Genomic DNA, 15,405 nt, shown 5'->3' on the forward strand with positions numbered 1-15,405 from the left:
ATTTCTTTTATTTTTTTAATGAGGTGGTTTTCTTGTTTACTCAGTGGCGGAGCCACCACTAGGACGAGCCAGTGCGGCCGCCCTAGGTCCCTCCAGGTGAGATTCAGAGTATATTTGTTAACAGTAAAGATAGCAGAGAATAAGAAAGATGGATCTGAAAAACATATGAAGAACATAAAAGAAGAGGGAATTGGTTTCGCATAACATGTTACTTAAGAAAAGAGTAAGAGTTCATACAAGTTGTTTGATATCTTTCCTCCTCGCACGCACTCAGTATTTAACTAGCGACTCACTTGTGTTTATATGGATTGGGCCTGATATGTGCGGGCGGGCACATCTAGCGAACCCATTCGCGCCAAGATAAACACTAGGCTTCCTGGTGCGGCGGCCCATAATAGTAGATGTTTCCTCCGGTTCGTGGGTGCTGACGATATCCCATGTTCTCAACTCCGGCAGGGGCTCATGACGGTGCGGCGGCGCCCTCCGAACGAGAGGTCGAGTGGGCTGCGGCCTCTTAAGTGGTTCAACCTAGCGCCCCAACCCAGCACTGCATCTTCTTGCCACCATATGCCGCTGCCAATTTCAGCAGTTCACCATCTACCCCCCTACAGTCCCGCTCAGGCGCTCACGTTGGCGCGTCGCTGCCGTTGCGCGACGCCACTCTGCGCCTGTCCGTCCTGCAGCCTCATCTCGGCACCCGTCGGTGGCGACAGCGGATCCCGTGCGCCGCTGGCGTGGGCGCCTGCTACCGGGCAGCAAGCCTCATCGTCTCGTTCTGGCCGTGCAAAATTTTTATCGTAGATGTCTGACTTAGGTCATTTTCTGGGCTGGCTTCGCCACTGTGTTTACTATCAGTTTTCTGAAATTTAGGAGATTGAAAAAAAAAGGCATTGTGCATACTGCATAGTGGGTCGCACCGCTTGTCCACGATTTACAGCGAGAGTATGTTCCTGTACAGGCCACATGAATAGATAGAAGGGTGCGATAGCGATACAACGGAAATACCAATGCACCCGACTCGCAGCGTAGGTAAAATGGCACATGCGCTCAACTTCGACGGCCCCGCAATCCTAAATGGCCATATCCACACGGTGCCGGCGGCAGAGGCAAGAACCCACGTGCTGCGATGCTCGATGGATGATGCAGTTTTTTTTTTTTTTGAGAGGAAGGTAGAAATTTTTATTACATGGATGATGCAGCTTTGCGCACGGGTAAGTACGAGCACCCTCTGCTCGACTGCTGTCGGCGACGAACTTTTGCCGACCAGAGCACGTGTGGCCGCTGCCCACGTCGTGCGGAGCAAAAGATGATACGCGAGCGGCGGCGGAGGGCCCCGTGCTCATCGGGGCCCGAGCTCTGACCGCCCGCGTGACCCCTGCCTGCCTTGCCCCGGTGCCCCCGCCCCGGGCCACGCCTGGCCTGCACCGGCACGCTCGACCAGTCACGGGCTCCGGGCGCTCTGCGCCGTGCCGTCCGCCCACTGGACCACTCCGATCCGACGCAACGCGAGGACGCGTCCGAACAAAGCTGGCGGGCCCAAGGAAAGCACAGAACCGAAAGGCATGACGCCATGGTCCCCGCCTCCCCGGACCCCGGCGTGGCGGCAGCGTACGCCTCGCGACCGACGTGCTCGTACCCGTTCTCTGCTTTCACAGCTTCGTACGGCCACCATTGCGGCAGCGCGTCGTCTTCGGCATCGGCAGCGCGTGTTCACAACGCAAAGAAAAGGAACCCCCCGGGGCCGGGGTATCGGGTACGGGAGGTCAGTGCTCGCGTATTCCGCGCCGTTGGGTTACTTCAGCCGACATGCGGACGGGAAGTCGCCGTGAGCCGGGGACAGCATTCTTCTCAATTTTCACTTCCCAGAGATGGGGAAGGTCGCTAGGCTATCACTATCGGATATCAGCAGAGAAGTACTCAAGGAATGACGAGTTTACAAAATTCAGTAATTACTGCAATAATCCTAGCTTTCAGTATTTTATGTACAAAATTATTGGGGGCAGCTCGGGATCGTGAAGACTATATATCGCCCGCGCTACAAATCCGGTTACCATCGCCTGAAGGAAATCGTGAGGGTTGACGTGTGATTTCGGCCCACGAAGAGAAGTCCATTGGCCTATAGAAGAGCGACAGCATATTTAATAATATATTGATAATAATTCATCCCACAACTTTATAGAAAGACGTGCAAAAGGCAACCACTCGTGGAAGACATGCAGGTCTGTAACAAAGTCTCGAAGTCTTAGACGTATTTATTTGTTCTTTCCTTTTTTTATTTTCATTTTTCTTTTCTTTCTAATTCTTTGTGTCTATTTATTTATTTATTCCTTGTTTATTATTTTCTTGTTATTTATTTTTCTAGCGACGACTAGACTAGTTGATTATTTTGTATTTTCTTGTCTTTTATCTTTTGTATTTTTCTTTTTTCTTTTTTCTTTTCTATTCTTTTTCTATTTTTATAATCCTTTAATGTATATATCTATGTTTATTTCTGTTTGCCTTTATTTATTTTAAATCTTATGTGGATATTTATTAATTTGATGGAAACTTCTTTTATCATATTCTAAACTAATTTGTTTGAATTTGTAATTGATTAGTCAGTGTGGGAAATAATTTATTTACTTTATATACTAACACGTTCAGGTGAGCGATGTATAATCGTGCCCAAAAAAAATAGAAGAAAGAATGGAATTCATGGTGTATACGCTTTGTAGATTAAATTACTTGCTCATAAAATTTTCTTTTACTAGATAGCTGCATTTGTTCTTCACATAAAATTATTCTTTTATGTGTAACTATTTTTTTCACAATGCTAAATTATTTATTCGCTTTGTCTATTAAATTGTTCCGTGACGTTGATTCATTTGTTCATGATATGCATTTTTTATTATTTATTCTATACAATTAAATGTTCGTGATGTTCAATAGTTTGTTCGTAATACATTATTATTTGTTCGTTATGTTTTATTTTTTGTTCATAGAAAATAATTATTTATTCGTGTTGTTAAAATATTTGTTCCCAGTAGCCGAAATTAATTATTAGTACTAAAAAGTTATTTTTAAAAAAAATATCGTGCAAACATAGGCAAGTGTGGTCTTGTTTTGAAGATCTTATCATAAAAAAGATAATAGTGCAATCGGAATTCAATTTTAATGCACTGTTTAGGATTGATATATTTTTTTTAGTATGAAGTGCCTTTGTATATAGATGATGTCTTCAATGTTGTCTTCATCTGCATGCATGCATGTGGCAAAGGCGCTGCACAAAAAAACAATCAAAGCAAACCGTGGGCCTAAAATTCATTGGGTCCAATAGTACGTGCGCTCTCTCAAATTGGGAGGAATGAAAAAAAATGTTCCACTCAAATTGTTACATTGGAATAAAAAAAGTTCCATTAGAAAAAAACTAAAATTTATTTAGTTGGATACAATCTTACCATTGGAATTTAAAAAAATGTTTCACTAGAACAAATTATTCCATTGGAACCAATGAAAAAAATGTTCCATCACAACTTTCGGGATGAAAGAAAAAAGAAAAAAAAGAAAAAAGAATTAGCAAAGCTGGGCCTCAATCACCAGTGGGCTGAGCAAAAAAACAAAAACTGAGTGGGCCGCGCGCGGGGCGCTTCTGCGACCGCTCAGCACGCACCCGCGCGCGACCTGGAGTATTCGCGAAGTTATTAGGCCTTTGTGTGATGGTTCTGGAGTGGATGTAATTGTTGTGGCAATATAAAAAATTTGTTCGGAAAAAAATATATTTTAAAACAAAAAATAATTATTAAATCTTTGTATGATAGTTTGATTGTGAGTCATCCGAATGACTGTTAATATTGCCCCCAACCCAGCAGCTACAACGGTCGACGGAACTCGACTCTCACGTCTGTATCACGCGGCCTTTGGGCCCACTGCACATGAGCCCAATTAGCAACTGGCCCACCACAAGACCTCGGCCCTCGGGCCTACTAGCCACCCAGCCGCCCGCCTTCTTCTTCCTCCCTCCCCCCTTCCACACCGCCGCTTCCGAAGATCCCGGTTCGGCGCGCCCCGCACGTTCCGGGTGTGAACCGTCATGCGACGAGGCCAAACCGTCACGCGGCGAGGCCAAAGCACAAGCGCCTTTTGCCCGCTCTCGTCCTGGCCGATCCGGACGAGCGGTTGCTTCTGCAATCGTGGACTCGCGGTTGCGCTAGGCAACAACAATCCAACATGGGTTCGGCCACCGATGTTGTTCTCTAGCTCCGCTCGCCGTCACCCGCGCCGGTGACGGTCCACTCCGACGCCCACGGCACGCGCCGCCATCATCTCCGTCCGGCAGCAGCATCATTGCGACGCACCGTCTTGCTAAAGATATCGTTTAGAAATCAATTATCTATCCGAAAAGCTTCAAGAAATCATTCCTCGCGCCTTTGCACAGGCTGCGGCGCAGATATCCGGAGGCGTTGCCGCAGAAACGGAAGAAGATCGCCGCCATGCACGGCGAAGATCGAGATTGTTTTTTTTTTTGACCCCGGGCATCAGTTTTGCTGCCGTTTCTACCTGGTCCGGAGGCTCATGGGCAGGGGAGTTAACAATTCGGACACGATGGGCAACCGCCCTTGACCACTACTGGACGCTGGGCCAGTAAACGCTTTCACGGTTCGCGAGCAGCATCTTTGGCTCCTGGCTGGAACGGTCATGTGGTGGTGATACCCAAGCCAAAAGCGGCGAGGCCATGTCCATGTGCAACCCCCCACCCCCATCACCTCTCTCTCTCTCTCTCTCTCTCTCTTCCGTTCACCTCCTCCCCCGTTTCACACCTTCCTGCTTCCTCCTCCGTCCATCTCCTCCCGTCAGATCGATCGTTGCTGGTGCTGGCCTGCTGCTGAAGCACCGGTCCATCTGTTCCCTTTGTCCTGTTGCAATCATCTCACCGTGTTCCTGATTCTATAAAGCCACTGTTCCGATCTACCTGTCTCACTGCCATCGCCACTCTTACCTTCACTCGCTCACTCACAATGTGGCGCCATGGCGAGAGATGCGTGATCTTTGCTGTGGCCACCGCGGCCCTGCTGGCGGCGGCGGCGGCGACCGCCGCCGGACGAGACGACCGGCAGACGTACATCGTCCACATGTCCCACTCGGGCATGCCGAATGATTTCGTGGAGCATGGGGAGTGGTACGCCGCGTCGCTGCAGGCGGTGTCGGAGGCGGCCACCGTGCTCTACACCTACGACACGCTCGTCCACGGCTACTCGGCGCGGCTGACGCGCGCCGAGGCGGAGGCGCTGGAGTCGCAGCCCGGCGTCCTCATCGTCAACCCGGAGGTGCGGTACGAGCTGCACACCACCCGGACACCCGAGTTCCTGGGGCTCGACGGCACGGACGCGCTGTTCCCGCAGTCGGGCGCCGGGAGCGACGTCATCATCGGGGTGCTCGACACCGGCGTGTGGCCGGAGAGGCCGAGCTACGACGACACGGGGTTCGGTCCCGTGCCGGCGGGCTGGAAGGGCGAGTGCGAGAAGGGGAACGACTTCAGCGCCTCCGCGTGCAACAAGAAGCTCATCGGCGCGAGGTTCTTCCTGACGGGCTACGAGGCCGCCAAGGGCCCCGTGGACACGTCCAAGGAGTCGCGGTCGCCGAGGGACAACGACGGCCACGGGACGCACACCTCGAGCACGGCGGCCGGCGCCGCCGTCCAGGGCGCGGACCTGCTCGGGTACGCGGCCGGGACGGCCAAGGGCATGGCGCCCCGCGCGCGCGTGGCCACGTACAAGGTCTGCTGGGTGGGCGGCTGCTTCAGCTCCGACATCCTCAAGGCCATGGAGGTCGCGGTGACCGACGGCGTCGACGTGCTCTCCCTCTCCCTCGGCGGCGGCACCGCGGACTACTACCGCGACAGCATCGCCGTGGGCGCTTTCAGCGCCATGGAGAAGGGGATCTTCGTGTCCTGCTCCGCCGGCAATGCCGGTCCGGGGGCGGCGACGCTGTCGAACGGCGCGCCGTGGATCACCACCGTGGGCGCGGGGACCATCGACCGCGACTTCCCCGCCTATGTTGCCCTCGGCAACGGCAAGAACTACACCGGCGTGTCTCTGTACAGCGGCAAGCCATTGCCCACCACGCCTGTGCCGCTGATCTACGCCGGGAACGCGTCCAACAGCAGCATGGGCCAGCTCTGCATGTCCGGCAGCCTCGTACCGGAGAAGGTCGCCGGCAAGATCGTCCTCTGCGACCGCGGCACCAATGCCAGGGTCCAGAAGGGCTTCATCGTCAAAGACGCCGGCGGCGCTGGCATGATTCTCGCCAACACCGCCGCGAACGGCGAGGAGCTCGTCGCTGACGCGCACATCCTCCCGGGCTCCGGCGTGGGGGAGAAGGCCGGCAACGCCATCCGGGACTACGCCATGTCCGATCCGAAGGCGACGGCTAGCATTGTGTTCGCTGGCACCAAGGTCGGCATCCAGCCGTCTCCCGTGGTCGCGGCCTTCTCGTCGCGGGGCCCGAACACCGTCACGCCCAGCGTCCTGAAGCCGGACATCATCGCCCCCGGCGTGAACATTCTCGCGGCCTGGTCGGGGTCCGTCGGACCCTCAGGGATCGCCGGCGACAGCCGCCGCGTCGGCTTCAACATCATCTCCGGCACGTCCATGTCGTGCCCGCACGTGAGCGGGCTCGCGGCGCTGCTCCGCGCAGCGCACCCGGAGTGGAGCCCGGCGGCCATCCGCTCGGCAATGATGACGACGGCGTACACCGAGTACCCCAACGGCAACGGCATCCTGGACGTGGCCACCGGGCGCCCCGCGACGCCGCTGGACGTGGGCGCCGGCCACGTGGACCCCGGCAAGGCCGTGGACCCAGGCCTGGTGTACGACATCGCCGCCGCCGACTACGTCGACTTCCTGTGCGCCCTCAACTACGGCCCGATGCAGATCGCGACGCTGACGAAGCGGTCGGCCGACGGGTGCACCGCCAACCGCACGTACGCGGAGAGCGCCCTCAACTACCCGTCCTTCGCCGTGACGTTCCCGGCCGGCGGCGGCACGGTGAAGCACACCCGCACGGTGACCAACGTGGGCCAGCCCGGCACGTACAGGGTGACCGCCAGCGCCGCCGCGGGCGGCACCCCGGTGGCGGTGTCCGTGGAGCCGTCGACGCTGAGCTTCAGCAAGGCCGGCGAGAAGCAGAGCTACACGGTGAGCTTCACGGCGCCGGCGAAGCCGTCGGGCACCAACGGGTTCGGGCGGCTCGTCTGGTCCAGCGACCACCACGTGGTCGCCAGCCCGATCGCGGCGACATGGAACTAAACCGCGGCCGTGGCAGCTTAGCGAGAGAGAAAAAAAACGTCCTGGATCTCGAGATAAATCCGAGCGAGATGGCAACGAATCAAAGAGCGAGCGCCATTCTCGAACGCGAGAGGAGAGATGGTGGGTGTCGCCGAGGAGTGTTGTTGTATCAGTCGATTAGCGCGGCGATTTTCGCCGCTCCGGTGTGCAAGCTGCCGGTGTAGTAGTCTGCGACTGACAACCCGATTGTGGTTACTCCTGGGAGTGGATTGAAATCCACGATCCAATCAGCGATGTCCAACTAAAATCTTACTAATATAACGTTTGTATCCAGTCCAATCCTAAACAGATTAGCTACTATCCAATCCAGTCCAATCCACCGCCACCAAAATCCAAATCCATCCAACCGCTGTCCATCTTAAATATACATACTAAAAGAATCATGCTGAGGACAGCGGCAGCAGCCTTTCCTTCGTCCAAATCACGATAAGGTGCAGTAGGAGGACGCGGCGGGATCAGCGCAGGGATGCGGAGGCCAACAATGATAGGCGAGATCGTCAGCGACATGCACGGGATGGAGCAAGGTCGGAGGCGTGGTGGTGGATGCCGCAGGCAGCGGCGCCGAGGGCGAAGGCGCTCGTCCAGTGCAGACGAGCGCTGCGGGCGCCGGTCCAGTGCAGACGAGCGCTGCGGGTCGAAACGCAGAACCCCGGCGTCGGCGGCGAGGCACAGGGACGCGCGGCCTCCTACCTCCACCCCCACCCCACCCGTCGGCGGCAAGGTCGGAGATCGGAGTGCTGCGCTCGCGGTGGCGGGGGATTGGACAGGAGAGAGACGCACAAAAGTAGGGCTCCCTTCAATCCTACAGGATTTGGATTATCCTTCTTTTTTTAATCCAACAGAATCCGATCCTAATTTATCTAAAGCAAATGGATATCCATATCCAATCAGATTCAAATCCAACTAAGGGCCAAAATCCAATTGGATTTGAATTTAATCCAATCCATTCCCAGGAGTAATTGTGGTGAAGCAGCAACTAAGCTGAAATGTCGCGGTGTATTTAGCTGCTCTAAACGACTGAAACTGATGCTCCAAATCGACGCCTCTGCTGACCTGTCTGCGATTTGTCACCGTTTCTATATTCGACGGTGCTTCACGTTGCTCAACCCCACTGACACTCACCATATCCCCCTCCCAAGTTGCAGAAGCAGGGAATAGGATACTCCAGCTCGGCGACGGTGGTCGGTCTTAGGTGGGCTCCAGATCTTGATTCCCAGATTAGCAAACCACTCGGCCAGGAGTGAACCATACGCAAAAGAAGATCCCGTCCCAAATTGTCAAGGGCAGAGGACTAGTACTAGTACTACAATACTAACGTAATCACGGCGCATGCCTGCAACAAGGTCAACATCATCTAAAAGCGGCAAAAAATCTCCCGATCCGTTAGGGCCATTAAATTCCGCGCCGCGTAGGCGCGTCAGCGCCATTGATGGAGTGGAAACCCGCTGCCTCTTCCTCGGCGCATCACGCGGCTCACGCCGCGCCCGGACGAGGAGCGGGCGGCCCCGGCACGGGCGGGCGCACGGCATCGCCTGCTGTCCTGCTCCGTGCTAGTACTACTGCTCTACTAGTACGCCCGCCCACTGCGGACAGCCTCGCATCACTGCTCCCGTGTGGGGCGCGCTGCGCTGCGCTGCGCATGTGGCGGCGAGAGCGAGAGGGCCCCCGTCCCGCTCGTCGCGTCCGGCGTCCATGATCCATGGCCGCGCTGGCCGGACAGGTGCTCGCTTTCCACAACCGGCCACATGCCCGTGCCGCTGCGGCCTCGCCCCCGCTCACATGCGCGCCCCCGCGGTCACAGGTGGATGCACGGCGCTGATTGATAATGGGGATCACGGACTGAGACTGGGAGGGGCTCGCCGGCTCGGATATTTCCTCCGGCCCCTCGGTTCGCTGGCCAAGACGCCAACCAAACGCGTGAAACCCTGCGGGACCTGGATGCTGCCCGCCGATGTCCTGGTCCCCTTGCGCGTTCGCCGCGGGCGCCGCCGTGAAAATGGCATGGGAAGGTTCTTCAAAAAAAAAAAGGCATGGGAATGGGATCGGCGTGGTTCCGGTCGAGGACCGCCGACGCCGTACGCATGGTGTGGACGTGCTTAGCGTTTGACGGCCGCGCGGACCAAGTGTGATAATCATTGGAACCAATCTAAGGGTGTGTTTGGTTCAATGGTCCAAGTGGGTTGGACCCATTTTTGAAGGTGTTTGGTTTGAAGTGGGTTGGAGTGAGTTGGTCCCGAAAGGAGAATATGCTCTCTAGATACAGGTTGGAGTGGTCCGCCCAAAACGAGCAGACCACCCCGACCCAGATGGATGCCGTCTCCGCTCCGTCTCCGACCACCCAGACCAGCGCGAGCAGAGCGGGAGGAGCACCGGCGGGCGGCCGTGCACGGACGGGTGCGCTCGGCGGCGCTCGCCGTCACTGTCGTCGACCAGGCCGACCCTCCGCCGCGACGAGATCCGGGCCACCCTGCGCGTGGGGGCGCTCCACCCCCACCAAAATCAAATCGGCGGCAGGTGAGCGAGCAGCTGAGCGGCGTGGCGCAGGGGCGCGGCGTGGCTGCCGGCGAGCGCGGCCCCACTCGCGGAGGTGCCCACGGCGGCGGCCCCACTCGCGGAGGTGCTGGCCGGCGACGCGGCCCGACGTAAGCGAGCTTCGGCTCGGGGAATGGCGGGCTCGGCGAGCTTGGGATTGGAGGAACCGAAGGCATGGAGGTCGGAGGGCAGGCGTGGGCAGGAGGCGGGCCCGCGGCGGCGCGCCCGCGGGTGTGGAGAAGCAGGTGGGCCGGCGGTGGAGGAGGAGCTGCCGGCGGTGGAGGAGAGGCCGGGAGGCGAGCGGTCGGGCGAGCTGGAGGAAGAAGATAAGGTGCGGAGGAAAAAAAAGAAAAAAACAATAGAGGATGACACGTGGGGTCCATATTTTACTATTGCTAACGGAGTTAAATGGACATCCATCCCATCTCTACAAATCCCTCTAACCAAACAAAAAATTGGGTTCGACCCAACCCTCCAATCAAACACCAACTGGATTCAACCCAACCCTAAAATCTGGGTTGGACTCAACCCGTCTCCAATCCAAACACATGCTAAGAGTGCGTGCCACCAGATAAGTGCTTTATCAGGCGATAGGAATGGTCAGAGGAGTGAGGCTGGCTGTCCAAATTTTGTAGTCTCTCAGGATAACAAATCCACTACTAGCTTTACTAAAGCATCGTTAGGCATTGACTCTGGCTTGGTGAGTTGGGAGGTTATGTTGCTGAAATGGATGGTTTTAGACTGCAGTGTATGTGTAATTTATGTCTGGATTCCAACGAAACTGCACCAACTTGGAATGTCACAAAGAGTAAGACAATAACTCAATCTGTGCTTGTGTTTGCTGTAAGAATCTGATTCCATGTCGGGCAGAAGTTGTAGCCCACAGCACAACCGTAGCTCCAGTAATGGCGGGCTCCCCAGTACTCCATGTGTGTGTCCAAATATTCGATATGACATTTTTTTTGTTATTTTTCTGAGAGTGCCTAACTATCTGTTGACAGATTTTATATGGTTAAATCTGTCGGATATTTATACATGCAACAAGTGGATATTTGTAGCACAAATTCTAAAGCATATCCTAAATGTATAGAAATTTGACATATTTGGTACCCAAAAAATCTGTCAACAGATAAATAGCAAAAGTCTTTTTTTTTATCTAAACACGGCCCCGGTATGGCCCGGGAGTTTGATGCGTGCCCGGTGCTCTGCCGCTCCTTTCGCCTTCGCCGCGATCAGACTAGCCGTTGGGGCATTGGCGACCGTGAGCAAGCAAAGCCGTGGTGGGCGGCGGCAGCCGGCAGGCCGTCAAGCGCGGGCCGCCGCCGCCACCACCCGCCGGGCAACCAATCCCCGTAACCGGCGAGGAATTTAATGCGGCGAGCAAGGCAGAGGCGCGGCGTCCGGAGCAATGATCTCGTACGGTCCAGCCGTCCTATGCCCGTGCCATGCCCCCATGACGCGGCGCCATTATTTCAGCCGCTCTCACTCGTCTTTGCCTGAAATCTAAGAAACGGGCATACTTAAATGCTGCAGTGTTATTAGAGCAATCTCAACCCAAAACACTACTAATGATTTCTATACGTGCCATGCCATATACAAACTACTCATAGAAACCACATTCTCAATGGATGGTTTCTTCAAAAAAAATTGCTATCCAATCATATCTCTTCCTCTCTTTTCTCCCTTCAATCCTAGCTTCTTTTGTCTTGGTTTTCGTGGAGACATAATTTCTTGCATGATTTCTTCATCTTTTTCATTCTCTCCTCATTAACTCTCTTGCTACATCAACTTTTTGCTTACATGGCAGTGTATTTAATACTATAGAAACTAGTTGAGTTGGAGGATTGGAACTGCCCTTTGACACTCCAAGGACGCCCGTGGACATCACAATACCTCAATCCAGACCATACCCACCACTGCTGTAGTGCCATACTAGCTCCATTTCGAACAGCGCAAGGCTTTGCTTTAGGCATAGGCATGCATCATGTTCGTAAACGTAACCAAAGTTCCTCTTTGCTCATTTAAATCTATCCTAATCTCATACAGACAGTCGTACTAAACCTTTTCAAGCGAAAGACCACCTGGACATAGGGGGTAGTACAGTAAAAAAACTAAGGTGCGCCTACATGCCCCTCATATGTCCAGCAAACTGATATCGGCATAATCAACGTTGCATTTACATTCATGGATGCTCAGCTGGATTTTTCATCAGCTAGTTTCAGTCTCCTTGGAACTTATTATCCCCAATCCTCACATGGACAGATGGGTAAGTGGCTTAGGAAGATACTCATGTTTATCATGGCTCAACAGTTTGAGCGAGAATAAAATCAATACCCTAATAGTGAACAGGTGAATAATGCTGTGTTCATGCAACAGAGAAGACACGGAGAGGGGGAGATAACGGTAGTTCACACCCCAATGCAGTTGCACATGAATTTCACAAGAATTCTGCAATTCGTCAGGACAAGTGTGAAATTCGTCCGCAAGAGAAACAAAATGCTGCATCATTTTGGACCCTAGAATGATCTCTAAAATGAAAGTTTGGCCATTAATTTCTCTTGTAGTGTATTTGTAGAAAACAATAGAATGACATTATCACAGAATTATTTTTCTATATGAGTCTTCTTGCATTATTTCTGTTCGGTGACCACAATATCAGAGATTGATTTTCAGAACTGAAATAGATGGACTGCGCACATATTAGGGCAAGGGGGAATGCTTCTCCTATTCTGTGAATTGAAACACATCATCTTCAAATCCTCTGAATTTAATCACAGCAAAGCTTCCCTAAGGCTCAAGTGATGTACATACAACAGTACTGGACTGAAAGCAGAAGCTGTCAAATCTTATACCAGAGTCTGTCAAGTGGTTGAACATCTAACGCCCCATCACAATCACCGACTTGGCTGCTTGTTCAACAATTAAACATTATTCACCTTTGTCTTTTATGTAGCTTTACAAAGGGCACTGCTAATTGGTTTCACAAAAGAAAAGGAAAGCACATGATATAGTCTGTCTCATGTAAAAGGAAAACTTCAGTTCAGCAGAAAAAAGCATTAGCAATTCATTTGGTTTACCTTTCTTAACTGCACAGGAACGCTAAACAGTCCACAGCCTTCTAGTCTTCTAGAGCTCAGTAATTTTCTTGGTCTCCCATTTGAAAGTCTCATTTTGGAAGGGAAGCAGCAACTTAAACAGCATGGAGCTTGTTGTACTGCATGCAGGAGCAACTCTATCCATTACTTTAAATGACCAATGCGGTGCCCTTTTCCACAGATCAAGTGCTCAGACTACTACCAATTTCGAGGTAGTACTGACTGGTGCCTGAACAAGTTGGCACGAAGCTCTCAAGTTCAGAACATGAACATGTGTGGCTGACAACGTATCTTGCAGGATTCCTGCACCTAACAGCTCTTCTTGGTCCACTGTTGCACTGATCACATGTAATTCATCTCTTTTAGAGGACTCAAGTCTGGGTCTTACTATACAAGTTGCCAATTTGAGCATGAGATGTTTGCTAGTAATGATTGAGATGTTAATAACAAGGTCAGTGCTTGGTTGGGCAAGCTGTCATCCTTCAACTTCACATTTATCCATAAGCCTAAACATTAACTGCATATGTCCAATAGCTGTAGTGGCACATTAAAATGCATGAACCCTGAAGAATATCAGCAATGGAAACTCAGATGTAGATTTACAAATAGCATCACAATTTATGAGTGAAGAAATCAGAGCAGGCATTTGGAGCATTAACCCCATTTTAATCACGTGTATCAGAATGGATGACTGGAGCAAGCACTCTTACCATTGGAGAAGTGAAGAATCAATCAAACAAAGGTTCTTGAATGAGGATCTTCATTTTCTCAACAAGAAAGTCAAGCACATCCTTCCTTCCTTCTTTCAAAAGCAGCTGCCTCAGCTTGCCGAATGTCGAACCAGGAGGTCTAATGCCCTTCTCTATCATATCTTCAAGCAGGACACAAGCTTGGCTAACCTCACCCTTGTCACACAGACCATTGATCAGCACGGAAAATGTGTGCATGCTTGGAAGAAACTGCTTCAACCCCATGTACCTCCATACCTTCAGTGCCATCTCTATCTTATCATTCTCACAGAACATCTTTATCATCATGGTATAAGTATCAGAATCTGGTTGGCAGCGTTTGATCATGCTGCGGAAGACCCTGTATGCCTCATCGTCCTTTCCATGGCTAATAAGATTATTTAGGATGATGTTCCAAGTCCTTGAATTCGGGGTGATTCCATGACCTTCCATGTCATCCATGACTCGAAAGGCATTGTCAAACTTTTTCACTTTGCAGAAGGCAGTGACAAGCGCGTTGTACACAACAACATCAGGCACAATCCCATCATTTTCCATATCCAAAAATGTTGCAACAGCATCCTCAATCCTCATCTCAACTCCATAAGTATGCACTAAGACACTGTATATGAAGGTTGTTGGTTGGCATCCCCTGGAGCTCATGTCCTGCACAACACGAACAGCCTCCTCAACTCGTCTTGTCTTGCAGAGTGCATCGACCATGATACCATATGTGACGATGTCAGGTTGGCAACCAGCATCCAGCATCTCACTGTAGACCTCCCGCATCTTTGGGAGGTTTGGTGCTCTCCCCCAGCCCTCAAGCAAGATGCTATAGGTCTTGGCATCAGGAGTGAACCGATTATTCATGTTGTCAAAGATCTCCTGCGCCTTGCGCACATTCTTAGATTTGCACAGCGCGCTGAGCAAGCTGTTTAAGGCAGCGAGGTTGGGGGCGACACTGTACTTCTCCATGACGTTGAAAGTATAAACAGCCTCATCGAACTTCTGCGCCCGGGCATATTTGCGCATGATGATGCCGAACGTCTCGACATTGGCCACGCCCTCCTTGCGCATGACAGCCACGACGTCCCACATGAGCTGGTACTGCCTGATCTTGGCGAGGGACGCGACCACCGTGTGGAAGGAGCGCACGGTGTGAGCGCACCCGCCGCGCTTCTGCCTCCGCGCCCATTCGAAGAAGCGGTACGCGAGCATGCCGGCATTGTCAAGGCGCTCCAGGACGCGCTCCGCGACATCCGGCGTGACGCGGACGCCGCTGTGGTCGAGCTCATGCTCCAGCGCGGAGGCCTTCCTGCAGGAGATGATGAGCTTGCAGAGGCGCTTGGCGGGGTCTAAGGCATCCACCAGAACATCCCTACTTACGCTGGCCGCGCCTCCGCTGCTAAGCATTCTTACAAACACCCTGCGTGCCTCCAGCCAGGTGTGGCGGAAACCACCCATTTAGCTTCCGGCACCCACCGACCCCGCCGTGGCTTAGATCGTAGCTAAACTTAGCGACTCACCGCCGAATCCAGACATTAGAAGCAGGCGTGAATACGGGTGATTGCCCCGCCGTGGCCGGCGGCGAACCGGGCGGCGCTACGCGGCTATCGCCCAATTGAAGGGTTGTGAGGTGGCGTGTGTGTGTGTGTGTGTGTGTGTGTGAACTGCGATCCGATTCCTGGAGTGAATTCGACGAACTGACAACGTGGGCCATACTCAATG

At 52.9% G+C, this 15,405-nt stretch overlaps 2 protein-coding genes across 3 annotated transcripts; one reads left to right on the forward strand and one right to left on the reverse strand.

Moving 5' to 3' along the window:
* Positions 1–4,728: 4,728 nt before the first annotated feature.
* On the forward strand, positions 4,729–7,608 carry LOC120649678 (subtilisin-like protease SBT1.7). The gene has a single exon (XM_039926540.1). It carries the CDS (start codon positions 4,995–4,997, stop codon positions 7,281–7,283), a length of 2,289 nt encoding a protein of 762 aa, XP_039782474.1. The 5' UTR covers positions 4,729–4,994; the 3' UTR covers positions 7,284–7,608.
* A 4,814-nt stretch (positions 7,609–12,422) lies between these two features.
* On the reverse strand, positions 12,423–15,357 carry LOC120649679 (pentatricopeptide repeat-containing protein At1g77360, mitochondrial-like). Of its 2 annotated transcripts, XR_005665336.1 has the most exons (3): positions 13,660–15,357; positions 12,932–13,512; positions 12,423–12,821 (listed from the first exon to the last, which is right to left on the reverse strand). XR_005665336.1 is itself a non-coding variant. In XM_039926541.1 (2 exons), the coding sequence occupies exon 1, from the start codon at positions 15,139–15,141 to the stop codon at positions 13,678–13,680; it is 1,464 nt and encodes a 487-aa protein (XP_039782475.1). In that variant the 5' UTR covers positions 15,142–15,357; the 3' UTR covers positions 12,446–13,512; positions 13,660–13,677. The 2 variants fall into 2 exon arrangements, 1 of the variants encoding a protein (XP_039782475.1); XM_039926541.1 differs by having other exon boundaries at positions 12,446–13,512.
* Positions 15,358–15,405: the final 48 nt, after the last annotated feature.

Source organism: Panicum virgatum, chromosome 9K (assembly GCF_016808335.1).
Source record: "Panicum virgatum strain AP13 chromosome 9K, P.virgatum_v5, whole genome shotgun sequence".
In the NCBI taxonomy this organism is placed as follows: domain Eukaryota; kingdom Viridiplantae; phylum Streptophyta; class Magnoliopsida; order Poales; family Poaceae; genus Panicum; species Panicum virgatum.

Coding starts and splice junctions, on each gene's coding strand:
- LOC120649678 (XM_039926540.1), top strand. CDS start 4,995: ATGTGGCGCCATGGCGAGAGATGCGTGATCTTTGCTGTGGCCACCGCG.
- LOC120649679 (XM_039926541.1), bottom strand. CDS start 15,141: ATGGGTGGTTTCCGCCACACCTGGCTGGAGGCACGCAGGGTGTTTGTA.